Source organism: Seriola aureovittata, chromosome 9 (genome assembly GCF_021018895.1).
Source record: "Seriola aureovittata isolate HTS-2021-v1 ecotype China chromosome 9, ASM2101889v1, whole genome shotgun sequence".
NCBI classification, from domain to species: domain Eukaryota; kingdom Metazoa; phylum Chordata; class Actinopteri; order Carangiformes; family Carangidae; genus Seriola; species Seriola aureovittata.
This window is the reverse complement of record NC_079372.1, coordinates 3929025-3942773: the sequence shown is the minus strand read 5'-3', so window position 1 is coordinate 3942773 and position 13749 is coordinate 3929025. Positions and strand designations below refer to the sequence as shown.

The 13749-nt window shown below is 45.5% G+C and overlaps 1 protein-coding gene across 4 annotated transcripts in view; it reads left to right on the top strand.

Moving 5' to 3' along the window:
* Window positions 1-13749, top strand: part of rerea (arginine-glutamic acid dipeptide (RE) repeats a) — a 122971-nt gene that overhangs the window by 42008 nt on the left and 67214 nt on the right. For all 4 annotated transcript variants that reach the window (XM_056383852.1, XM_056383851.1, XM_056383850.1 and 1 more), the window contains one exon: window positions 7769-8279. In XM_056383852.1, coding sequence (XP_056239827.1) covers window positions 7913-8279 — 367 coding nt within the window. In that variant the 5' untranslated portion in view covers window positions 7769-7912. The remainder of the gene's footprint in view (window positions 1-7768; window positions 8280-13749) is intronic.

The window sequence follows — 13749 nt, the reverse complement described above, 5'->3', positions numbered from 1 at the left end:
TGCCTTTTCTCCAGCAGAGCAACTGGCATCATAAATAAGCTAAGAGCATGTTTTTAGAGGGATGAGGTGTCTCCTGCTTTGACGTTGAGCAGAGAGAAAGGGTTGAAGGGCATATTGACCCACTTGTTCTGGAAAGCGAAAAGCAGACTCTTCAGTGCCCCTTGTTCCCCATTAATTATTGTTTGATGCTAATAAAGGAGGGGGGATGGGGCATGTTATGAAACATAATTATTCATTGCAGCATTTCCCCCCAACGAGCCTTGTTCCCCCTCCCCTTGTGCTAGGTGAGGAAGCTGCCAAGGCTGTCAATTGAGTACAGCAGGCAAAGATGTCCCCTCAGCCTTTTAAGGAGGGGACAGGAGGGAGCAGGGTGAAGGGCGCCATTTGCCCGAGTGATATATGAGGAGAGACAGCAATATATGTAAGGAGCTGCTGAAAGAAAGATAGAAGGTCAAGGCACATTACACTCCAGCCATTTATTGGCTTAGCACATAGTCTGAACTGAACTGCAAATACAGTTGCTCAGCAGCAGCGTTTTTTGTTTATATATGTATGTGTGTGCGTGTATGTGTGTGTGTCAATGGCCTACACATTTTAGATTGACACATGTGTATACACATAGATGAATGCAGTACTGTAGTGAATATGCTCTCAGTGACTTTTTATAAGCTTGCAGATGCAGTGGGAAGCTATTTTAACAAGACTGTAGCGCCACAAACCTGCCCTCCTGGATTTCCACCGAGTGACTGCAATGGCAGAAGCACTAGAGGCTGATTTCCTATGCATGAGCACAGCATATGGTGTGCTTAAACACAATGAAAGCATAGGATTAGTTAAGAATTGTGTCTCATAGCGTTGTGATAATTGAGTGCTCTTTAAATGGTTACTCTACTGCTATATTTTTTTTTTTCTGCTGCTGTTACTTTGTTAAATTATAAGAAAACAAATTGTTATGGTGATGTTGTCTATGTTATAACAGAGTGTGTCATTGGCATAGGCAGGCCTTAGTAGTGTTTCCATTGTCATTAATGGCCCAGTGACGAGAGCAGGAGTCGGTGAGACCGCCACGGTCAAAGCCTAACATTAACATTCCAAGAATATCTGAGGCTTATTCACAGCAACTCAGCTGCGCAGCCGGCTCAGTTCACCTTTGGTTTAAAGAAGACAACAGCGGGCATATAGTCAGCCTGAACAGTGTTGTTTTGGCAGTATTAATGTGCCATTGTTATTGCACAGTGAAGGATGCAATGTGTAATCCAATATATTGCAGTTGTTAGGTGTTTGGAAAGATGAAAAATATGCAGCTCGTGTTTGCTGGAGGCATAACACACTATCAGTTAGGGATCAAGTCTCCATTTCACACATGAACAGGCAGAGTTAATCTGTGGATCACTACTGTACACTGTGTAATATCCAGCCTCTCTTCTCATATTTTCCCAAAAGCCCATTGTTCTAGGCTCCTGCTGCTAACGCTAGTTGTCTTTTCTAGCTCATGTGTATTTTTAGGGTGAAGACTTTAGCATTCGCTTGAGGTCCAGGTAGTAAACTATACAGGGCTGTCTCCTTCAGACTCTTTAAAATTAATTGTGTGTATTTTCAGCCTACCTGTGTGTGTGTGGCCTGTGTGTTTGTGGCAGGGTGCACTAAAATGCTGCTGCTGTGGGCCCAGTGGCCCAGTCCCAGCCACTGCATGTTTTATGAGCTGTCCTCAGAGGATATGGGAGCTCTGAGCTCAGATCCTGCTTGTTGTAGCAGCGTTTTCATCACTCCCGGCCACTTTCCCCTAGGTTTCTTTTTTTTTTTTTTTTCGTTTTGATGAGGGAGAGGAAACGCATCCAGAATCGGGCAATATTTACAGCACAGCCCTGTCTGTGGCTATAGTTTAAGAAGCGTGGCTAGCTGCATGGAGGCCGCACAGTCCCATGTTTCATATTATTCTCCTCATGCGCATTACAGAGGGTGCTTTCCCCTCTGCCTATGATCACTGGCCTGCACGACTCAGACGGTGGATGACAAGACTGAATATTCCACTCCCATAATCACCTCCCCCGTTGACTGCTTTCTAAAGCTGTCCTTTTCCTTGAACAAACACATCTCCAACTGGCGAACATTCGCTGACAGTGTCTATTTGCAGTGCTTGCATATTGACTTGTGAGTTATAGCTCTGGTTGCGAGAATGCTGAAATTAGCATGGAGGATAACGAACAAACAGGGATGTTATGTGTAGAAGACAAATGGCGGTTAGTCATGATGGTTGGTCGGGTGGTGGTTGGTGGTTAAAGGAGAGGCATTTGCATATGATATAATAGCCCTTCCTAATTAGAGTTAATACCATCCTGTGGTATCTAGAGGTGGAGGTGTTTTTTGGCTCGGATCATTATAAGACGTTGAATGGAGGGATTGCCCCCCCACCCCACCCCCACCCCTCCACTCCCCAACCATCTGCTCAAGGACTGAGCAGAGTTTACTACCACATAGCTAAATAATTTAGATGGAAAGGTGGTTTTGTGTACTGACCTAACGGCTTTGTTTTTGGGAGCTGTTCTTGAAGACATCCTTCAGTGCCCCTGCTGGCCTGTGCTGTCAGTCTGAAACCTCAGAACTGTCTTATCTATCACTCTAATCTATTTATGTTAGTTTTTCCTCTGTGTTGGCACGTCACTCTGTGTGGCATAGTGATTAGAGTAGCTGGAGGATGTAGGGCAGCCGCATGAATACATTTCCTCCTCTCCCACACTCATTTACACTACCAGTTGGAGTTGAACTGACGGATAGGATTGTTAAGCTGATCTGGGAGGGAGTGGGGATATTTGATTGCAGAATATCAGTGGAAGTGGTACATGATTGAGTGCTCAAATATTAAAATCTCAAGAGTCCTTTCATTTTATCAGAAGACAAAATCACATTTTTCTTTCCCAGAAAATCTTTTCACAATATACATCTGATTGAGAAAATGTCATGCACCCCCCCCCCCTTCCAGAGCTCTCTTCCATTTTATACAGATAAATGTTTGAAGATGCATATGATCCACATATTTCTTTAGTATAAGTCAGCCATAAATGTGTCCCTAGTGTGTATTTGTACCTCTCCTGACCCCAGCTTTACCTCTGGGTAAATTTCCATTACAACAGCATAATTCACCAAAAAATTGAATTGTCAGTACCTCTCCAGAGGTGAAAGACACTAGAAATCCTTTCGAATCAGGCACTTTATTCGCACTGAAAAAAAAAGCAGGGCCCACAGATGTACAGGGAAACTCAATTAAGAGCCACATTCATGATAGTGCTGTCTGCTGCCACATTCCTCACATTCTCCTGCTTCTCTTATCAAAGACACATTGGGAGAGGTCCTTTACTGTAACCGTGAGCAGGCTCACAATTACATTTCTCAAGAGCACCTCATTTAGTGGAAAGGGGAAGGGTGACAATGGACAACCCTGGCGTTTCCCTCGGGAGCCATGTCAAAACATGATGCCTCGTGAAGCAGTCAGAGCTGCTGAAATGGCCTTCAGCTCTTCCCCAGCCAGACAAACGTGGCAGACTGAGAGAGGCACTGTGTCTTGAAGTAGCGGTATTAGGCTGCGAAATGAAGTCCTTCTCACAGACCCTGTAGATAATGGACATCTTGGGTTGTGGAGCGGCCCCCTCAGGGCCATTTGGAGCTCTCACGGAAAGCACACAAACAGGGACTAGAGGGGATTTAGTCTTCTTTTAGAGATGGAGTAGAGGCTAAGACCCTGTGGAGCACACAGTCTGATCCCTATGTCTGTGGTTGGAAGTACCTGTGGACTGTCGGACAGAAAATATTATTGACTTACTGGGTATCGGTTTGTGTTACAAAAAGATTGTATTAGATGCAATTTTAGCTCAGGGAGATGTACTTTTTTTTTTTGGTTTATCTTTTTAGACAGTGACAGTTTATTGTTGCCCACAGTGTCATTGTACATGAGAATCTGTTCTTGTGTAGCAGGGCTTTGCTTTTTTACCATGGGAGTCTCTAGGCAGGTTTAAATGTTGATGTTGGAAAGCCCCAAGCTATCTTTTCTCGAGCATGGCTTCTACCTACTAAACTAACCCCGGATGCCGGCTAAAAATAGAGCCTTTGTGAGCACAGCTTTAGCAGAGGGAAAAAAGATGTGGTTACTCATCAGTGAATTGAAAAACAAGTGGAGCAGACAAGTGTCTTTGCCCTGCCAATGTGAACTAAAACAGAGAAGGCCTCAGAGTATAAAGTAAGCCATGATTGCACCAGGTAAGACAAAGCAGGCAGGGTGCAGAGACCACAGAGAATCCCTTATGAAGTGGCCTACCCCTTGCCTCCAGCTGAGCCTTTCATTGTGCTGTTGTTTCTATGGGGCTTGAATGGCAGCTTAGATTAGATCGCACTGAGTAATGGATTGGAGCTGACGAAAACCTGCTGCAGCCCGACATCACCACAGCTAGGATCCATGCACTGCTGAGGATCTTGCTGGTTTATTCAGATCAATTTGAGTTGCCCTTATTGTTAATAACCCTGTGTATATTCATGCTAACATTGTTCTCCTCTAATCTGTATTCATGCGAGTATTTCATTCAATCCCTCTGCAAAGCCGGCCCTAAATCCTTGCCAATCACATTTTGCTACTTCATAATTCTACAATTGAATATGCCATGAATGACTTTTCAGTCTCTCCCCAAAACTGAGTGGATCACTGTGCTGGTTATATTGTTGTTGGATTCTATTTTGCATTTAAATGCAGAAATTTCTAGTTTCTCTATTATTTTTTCTATAAAATGTTGTATGAATAAATGTCCAGCTTTGGCAAATTTATAATTCAAGATAATCAATTACTAAAATTTGGCTTGATGAAAAAAGAAATCCTACAGCTTTATCACGCTGTATAGGTACTCAAGCAAAGCGTGATAATTTGGATGTTTATCCTTAGACAGGTTTTGATTAAACTACAGAGATGAGCATGGATTTGGGTAAATGTGGGAGTGATTGGAATGAATAAAACATGGCTTTTTAAAAGGCTGTTCGGTGGAGAAAGAGAGAGAGAGAGAGAGAGAGGAAAAAAAACTGTGTTTAGTAACAGAAACCTGCTGTGTGGCCATTGTGGGGGATGATGTGTTAATCGAGCCACAAACTGTGTGGTTTTTCAGGCCAGAGGTCTCATTTAAACAGGCACGGAAAAGAGAAATGTATTTGAGCGGGGCCCCGCTGGCTGCTAGCCCTTGACTCCATTGCAGTAATGTAAATGGTGGATTAGGTGCCGTTGGCTGGGACCCCCTCAACCCCTCTCCAGCCACTGCCCCCTCCTTCTGTTTTCCATTAAGACAGCTGGTATCTTTCAAAGGTTCCTGGCCCAGTGATTGATGTGTAATAGTTCCAAGCCTCACCTGCCCCCTCACAGCGTTATTCATCGGCCAGGCAGCCAGCGCTGCTTTCTACTAAGCACTTTGTTTCCCAGGTTGTGGGTGGAGAGCCTTCTCCCTGGCTTTCTCTCTCTGTCTCCACTTTCTCTGTCTCGTTCTCTTCCCTCTCAGCCATCAATACATTATGACTTTTCATTGCCACAGTGTTACTACTTCACTTCACACTGACTCACTCAATTTGTTCAGCTTCAAATTGCTCTTTTATCTGTATCAAGCTATGGCTTCTGTTGTATAACACATTAGCCATAGACACTTGAACATATTGTAGATTGACCACTAAAAGTGTTAACACAATTAAACGTGAGCAAGGGCGTGTGTGTATGAAGACTTTTTGTTGCTTTGAGGGTTAATGAATGCAATGTTAACCTCAGCAAGGTAATTGGAGACACAAAATTTGGATTGAGGCAGTTATGTAAAGTGTATCCAGATGCAAACTAATAGCACCTAGATTGTAAAGATACTTATAGAGGCTTGTAGCTGCCCACAACATCAAAGGAGAATGGGCCAGCCCTCCATTTGCAACAGTTCAGAGTCCTCGTCGGTTTCAGTGGAAGAGGCTTATGTTACTGATTAGAGGAGAGAAGAGGTGCTTAGCTCATACACAGATTCTGGCAGCCCCCAGGATTAGAGCGGTGCTATCAAATGGTACCTTCATCAATGTTTTCATGTTCCTCACACCTCCTAGTCATGCTGCTGGATATGGATAGAAGAAGGGGGGGTATGTATTTTGGCACACCAGCGGAGGTGTGTATCCGTGCGCACACATGCGCATTAGAGCTCTTATGAGCCCTTTGCGTCTTCTGTGTGCACTAATGTGTTCTTGTGTGTATATGTTGGCAGCCCAGTGGTCGCCGTGGTAACTCATCATTAGGTGATTAATGGGGCTGTGACGAGGCTGCGGTTTAATCAGGCCCGGTGTTTGTGTTGAAGCCGACGACAAGAGCAGCTGCCCTGTCAGTTGGTGTCTGCTCACGAGATGACAGCACCCGCTGCTGAGGAGCGCCGTTGTCAAATGCGCTTCATTGTGTGTGTGTGTGTGTGTGTCTCTGTGTTTCTCTGTGTGTATGTGCCTGCCAAAAGCCTTTCTTCCACCTTCCCCTTTCCTTCTATTCTTCACCTCACATTCTTTCTAGCTCTCTCAATAAGTGCACGTCCACTTGCAGACATGCCGTATAATTTTCACTCACTGCTGGTTTTGCTTTACCTGGCTCAATCTCTATCCCTCCCGCCTTATTGACTCTCCCTCTCCCACCCTGCTATCATGACCATGGTAACGCGGGTGCTGATTGCCTGGTCTGATCCCTCTGGGGGCTGAAATAACTATTTCTACTTAATTTGTTGCGGTAGGGGTGGAGGGGGCAAACACTGGCAGTAAATGAGAAGCCTCCTTTGTAGGCGCAGTGTGTAGGGGCAGTGTAGTGCAGACAGCGTGCTGCTTCAGCTTTGCCCACTTCACTGTTTATGGAGGATTTCATTATGGCATGAGAAAGTGGTGGCTGAGCTCTTTTGAGTGAACGACGATAGCTGAAAATGGCAGCGGACTGGGCATGGCAAATGACTGGCTCAGCCTCTCCCCTCTCCCTTTCCTTAGCCAGTGGATTGCTGTGTTCTTCCCTCCAGAGCTGTCACTTCACATTAACACAGTGGTGACTGTCAGCCAGGGCAGAGGGCTGGGGCTGGGTGCAGTCCAGTAAGCCAGAGTACACACACACATACACACATAACCACACACAGATGAGTAAAATTGAGCCTGGTGTCATCACAGATGGTCTGCGGAGAAGCTGGCCAGTTAACTCTGTCATTGAGCTTTATACTGTGTCTCTCCCGTGGCATTGTAAACGACAAGCAGCGTCTTGTGCTGAAAAAAACCCTTGACACATTATCTCTGAGGAATTCTGTAGGCTGCAAGCCTCATCCTCAGTGCAGCTCTGCCTTCTTATGCAAACACAGTTACATCCTCCTTTTAGCTTATTGTGTTACAAACACTCTACATGCAGCAGTTTGCTTTATACTTTTCTCACTCTCTTTTTTTCTATTCTTTTACCCTTTAATAACTCTGTTTTACTGCTGCTCTGAAAGAATGGAAATGTTTGAGCAGGAAGCTAGAAGGTTCTGTTCTTTGATAAAGCTACTCAGTGCTCTCCAGAGTATACATGGTTGTGGAGGGGGGTGCCAACAATTTGCTGTGATGTTGAGAAGAGTTAGCACAGCTGCCTGATCTCTATGAACTAATCTTGTATTTCTCACTCACAGAAGATCTCCTCCAGCACAAAACAATTCATTTTACTACATGTAGCTTCTGTACAGTAAGGATAACAGGCATATGCTAATTGTCCTTTTTCTCTTATTTACAGCTTTTCTGAAACACTGGGGTTGTTGGTGTGGCCAAATTTTCCCTGGATTTGACTGGTAAATTCAGAAGACTGAAGCCCAGGCTCACAGTCTACCTTTCACGGAGGCCCAGCCGTGAGAGGACTGAGGAAGGCACGTGGCGGATCATGACGGCCGACAAAGAGAAGGAGAGAGAGAAAGAGCGGGACAGAGACAGAGACAGGGACCGGGACAAGAGAGAGGCCGGTAAGTCCCGCCGGCAGGACGGGGACCGGGGCGACCGTGAGAGTGAGAGCTCCAGGCCCCGACGCAGCTGTACGCTGGAGGGTGGGGCCAAGAACTATGCAGAGAGCGAGCACAGCGAGGACGAGGACAACGACAACGGGAGCACAGGTGGAGGCAGCGGCACGGCCGAGGAGGCCGGCAAGAAGGGCAAAAAGAAGACGCCTAAGAAGAAGTCGCGCTACGAGCGTACAGAGAATGGAGAAATAACATCCTTCATCACAGAAGACGATGTTGTTTACAGACCTGGAGGTAAGTCCAGTCATGGCTAATCTAATTGTGTCAGCAGGTGAGCCGCCTTCATCGTCAATTCGTCAGTCTCCATATAGGGACTTTCTCAGTTTACTGATACTTGTTGGCCCAATTTATAAACATCACATTCACTTATTTACTTCATTCCACTTTGTTCTCAATAAGCTTGTTTTAGGACTTGGACACATTTTTAATTGATTAATGATTGATTTCTGTGCTCTTAAAGAAACAGTCATCTCTATTGCAATAAGCTGCTGAGGGATTGCACATTTTCCAAAGTAACAACTCTCTAACAGCAGTATTCCCTCAGGCTAGAGGCCAATGCATCATACAATCAATTCCAAGTTGACCCACTCTGTGCTTTGTCTTGGGCTGAGTCAATAAAGCAAAGTGGTGCTTCAGTAGATGATGTGATAGTGACGACAGCCATGATAATGATTTCATCCCAACACCATTTGACTCCCTGAAAGTATGCTATCTCCTCTGGGGCCAAAAGGTACTTTAGTTTCCCGGAGAGACGTTTGAGCTGCGGTACAATGTCTTTATTACGTTGGATGAATGAGGCTAAAAAGAGAACCAACCTTTTCTGCAGCTGTAAACATGGCCCGTCTTTCACCTACTGTTTATAAATTGGCTGTATTAGAGAGGGGAATGTCAACACTCACTGTCAGTAGGAAGCCAGGCTAGCTGCTCGTGTGTGTGTGTAGTCTACTCTCTCTCTCCTGCTGCTCAGTGCTATCCGCCTTGCAACTAAATCATTGCCGCCATGTCTTTTCATTTATGTAGCAGCTAGCAAAAGGTCAGGTGGCGAAGGAGGAGGAGGGGGGCACATTGCTCGGGTATTTAATGGGAAGATGTAGGAAATTACAGTCAGTGTGTTAGTTTTCCTTCTTCTCCAACTACCTACCCATACACACAGCCACACAAACACTCAGCCCTCCTCTTTTTCTCCTCGGCTACTAAATAGATGCCTTCAAGTAGGTGTAGTGAAACAGCTAGACCTCCCCACCCTCCACTTTCCGTCTAGCTACGTAATCTGGTTGGCTAAATTATCTCTGCGCTGGTATCAGTGGAGTCCTCAAGCAAGCAGTCACACTGAACCAAAGCCTTGTTGTTGCTCACTTTATTTCTGTCCGTCTAACGCTCTGCAATGGACTCCATTGAAGCCTTTTTTGCTCTGCATTTCATGTTTAATAGAGAGAGCACCGGCGCTTTGTCTCATAGTCAACCATGCAGAAAGGGGGGAGCAGAGAGGGAGAGAGGTGGGGAAAGAAACGGAAGCAGTCAGTCACATCAATGAAACATTCAAAAGGCATATAAACAAAGTCGACTGTCCCAGTGGATTAGCCCTGCCAAATATTTACATTTCCAAATCCAAGCAAACGCCATAGCCAGTGTTGAGTTGATGGGGAATATTTATGTTTCCTGTCTTCTCCTTTAATTAGTTTGACAGGTCTAGATTGACCCGAGTGTCACAGCCTGCTCCCACCACGCAGACTAGAGCTGTTCGATTGGTTTAGATTAGGGATGAGCCAGGATTGGTTAGCGGGAGCCCCAGCACTGCTACACGAGTTTGTAATTTACCTCCTATTGTCAAAAGGGAAGATCCTCCACCTCAGCAACTGACCTCCTGCTGTCTCCACAGCTTATTGTTCAAGTGGTGTGCGTGCATGTGTGTGTGTTTATGTGTGTGCACAGTGTGTGTTTTCCTCCTCCTGCTCGGTCATTGGTAGCAACCATCTTGCAATCAGATTTGATGTGTGCAGTTTAGGCAGGCACAAAGCCTGCGATGGATTATGCTTTACTAAATGTTAAATCCCTTTATAGCCGTCTAGTGACACACAATATGTAAAACTGACCACCCTCTGAGAGGGATTTACACCGCCCCAGACATAGAGAGAGAGAAGACATTGTTACGGAAAGCAATGCAGAAACCGAAAGAGATTGTGAACCAAACTGCTGTTTTGATTGCTTTTGTAACAGGCAGCTTTAGAAACATACAGGCCCATGTCATCACATAAGAAATAACAGGTAAGCTACTATTGAAACTGCTCACTCCCAATCTCCAGCCACCCACCAATCTCTGCTTAGCCTTTATATCCCTTGAAGATGGGTTCAGGCAGCTTAATGCACATCGATTTGATGGGGAAAGGTGGAAGGAGAAGTGCAATCGGCCAATAGGTGGGCCTGCAGCTAACTCGAGCTCTGCTGCTCTTTAAAAAGGATGGAGGAGTGTGTCTGTGGTGGTGGCCAGGGGACTGTGTCCCGGGCCATTTGTATGGTCGGCTGCTAGGGTGAACAGCCCGATGCTGTGCAAGCAGACATGCCAAATCGATCTGAGCCCTGTGGCTGAGCGCTCACCACTTCCCCAGGCCCAGCCAGACACCTCCAGAGCCTGTTCTCTACACCCCCCGCCCCCACCCCCAGATTATAGATCCTCTCTCTGGAGATTATACACACTGCCATGGGGGGTCAATAGGAGACACCCTAGAAGCACAGAGACACACAAAAAACTTGTCAGTACACACACATACACAGTACGCTGATAACCAGTATTTGCGCACACTCACAAGTGTAATGTAACGCATATACATGCACACACTAACACCGTTATACAAGGAACGCTTTTAACAGTTACAGACACGGTCCCTATCTATGACAAGCACACTGCTGCAACACACCCAAGCTCAGTAATACACACAAACAGCACTATCCATTTGCTCATCCCTCTTCTCCACTGCAGCAGGACTCTGCGTTGCGCTGCAGGTGGCTGGCTGCCATAGCATGTCTCCTTCCTTCCTAACTGACTGGCTGGCTCTTCTGTTTAAAATGGAGAGAGCTAATAGAAACCACCTGCCGTCCCCCCCCAAAAAAAAAAAAAAACCTCCTTCTGCCCTTCTACCTCGGTGTATGTCACACAACATGGTTTCCGCTGCTAACCCACTCAGGGTGATAAACACAAGACCTGCATTAATTTAGTAATTTCCTATTAGGAAGAGGTCGCTTTGTGTGTGGTGTATAAGACGGAGAGAAAAATACTTTGTGAATATGAGTGTTTGGGAGTTGCTGATGTGGACAGCTGGTGCTTCTTGCTGCAGCCACCACAGAACCGTAGGGAGTGTGTGTGTGTGTGTGTGTGTGTGTGTGTGTGTGTGTGTGTGTGTGTGTGTGTGTTTGCATGCATACGTGTGTGCGTGTGTGTTTCTTTGTGTCACTGCATGTGTCATGTGCACGCACAGTATATTGTGCAGCAGGAGTATATCTGACACACACGTAGAGCTGAATAACCCGGCTCTCCCTCACTACTCCTCCTTTAAACTCTAATTTTCTTCATATATATATATTATGTATTATTGCTAATGATGTACAGTTTCCTTATCGGTGCAAATACTGACATTTATTAAACATATTGGGTATTGAACAGATGCAACAAATCCATGTTAAAAACTGTTTTTGTCAGCCCAGTTTTAATTTTTTAACAGTGCAATTTTATAGATTTAACAATACAATTGTTATAATTGTTATATTTGTGAATTCTGAACAAGCGTATAATATAATTTCACTAAGGCTTTCCTACCAGGACAGCAAGTGTGTAGAGGCTTAGCTGACTAGCTGACTTACTTACTGCTCCTTTGCAGTTAAGCTCATACACCAAAGTTAAAAAGGAACTGAACTGCACCAAAGGATTCCATCATCTATTTAAATTTGCACTGCCAGTCATTTTTGTTCAACTTAAGTGCCTTTTTTTACAGTTGGATATTGAATTCAGAGCAAAGTAAATTGTACTTCATAGGAACGCAACACATGTGAATTCTGTTTCAGTGTGGATCCTCTTGAGAAGCCAGTATAATGTGGTTCAGTAAGTGTTGGATTGGTTATTCCAGAGCCAAGACACCGTAGGCTAGAGCTCGATTAGCATAGCACATCCCCTCTGCTACAAAGGCTAGTTGTCGATTGGTTTGCTGTTTCCAGTCAAGCTAACATGAGGGACAAGCCCTTGGAGTCATCTCTTATTGAAACATAGCACTGTGAATCTGTAGCCTGTCGCTTACTGAACAGATCTATTTTTAAAAAGCCCTCTCTGCTCTCCCATCTCTCCCCACGCTTGAGACTCTGGGAGAAGGGCTTTTTAGTGAAATCCAACCACCTGCCGACTGCTAAATGAGAAAGCGTGGGCTAGCCGAGAGGGAAAGGAGAGGAGGAGGGGGTGGTGTTGTCAAAGAGCCTCTGTTCTCCCCTAGGAGCTCAGTCAGCTGTAGGCCTGCCCTATTGTAGAGAGCTGATGGTATCACTTGCCAGGTATTTCCCTCTGCTTTTCCAGTGAGAAGAAGGGAGATTTGTTGGGCTGGTGGGCGAGGAGAGGGGAAGGAAAGTTGGGAAAGAATCAAGTGTCCGTGTGCCTCCAGGCCTCGACGGCCTGTGACGCCTCCCCACTGGGATCGACCCAGCAGGAAATGGCACAAGGCAGCCTTGGTCATCAGCAGGTCTCCCTCACAGAGCCGCTGTGGTTGATGGTGGATCAGTAATAACACTAGTTTCCCTTTTCCCCAGCCTTTCTGTCTTTCTTGGCCCTCTAGTCCCCTCACACCCCTGTGGTTCCATTATTGCATTCTTTGTGCTATTTAATTTTAGGATCAGTACACTCAAGGGGGGTAGCTCTCCTAAAGCCGAGCACTACTCTGCTGTGTGTGTTCTACTAGTTTGAGCTGAGCACCACTTTTAACAATGCAGGTGCGTCCTGCCTCATGGCTAACACTCACCACCTGTGAGTATGGCTTAAACAAACACTCCTCTTGATGTAATAAGCCTGCCTTGTATCCTAAAATATGCTCATATTCTTGCCGTGTTTAGCTGATCTCATTCCATAGCACGCCCCCATGACTGTTTACAAAACACTTGCATATATGGCTGTGTTCACAATGTGACTTTCCCATTGTTGCTGCCTCGTAAAAGAAAGCCAAGCTGATATTACCTAAGAACTCCCCCCTCCCTTCTGCTGGAATGCTGCAGCAAATTAAACAGCATCTTATTTGCTTGATACAGAGAGAGTAGGACACGCTCTTTTGCTGAGGCTAGGTGTGTTTTAGATTAGACATGCTCGGCAGTCATAAGAGAATAGCTGGCTGAACAATGAGCTACAGCTGAGAAAATTGCTATGTATATATGTGTGTGTGTGTGTGTGTGTGTCGCGAGGTTATAACACTGAATATTCCGCTGCTTGAAATCGGCAGTGACAACGTAATTGGAGAAACAATGACCGTCAGGATCGGGTTTCAGTGCAGCGCTCAGGTCTGAGGAACTGCGCTCAGTAGCTTCATGATTATCTCCCTGTGTCGAAGTATTGAACTTTCTCTCCTCTCTATCTGTCTGGGTGGCGTGGCGGGTGGTCGAAAGTGGATTGCAGGGTGGAGCCGAGTAGAAGTTAAACTTATGGCTGCTGAGGGAGTGAGAGCACTCATCTACAAAGGCC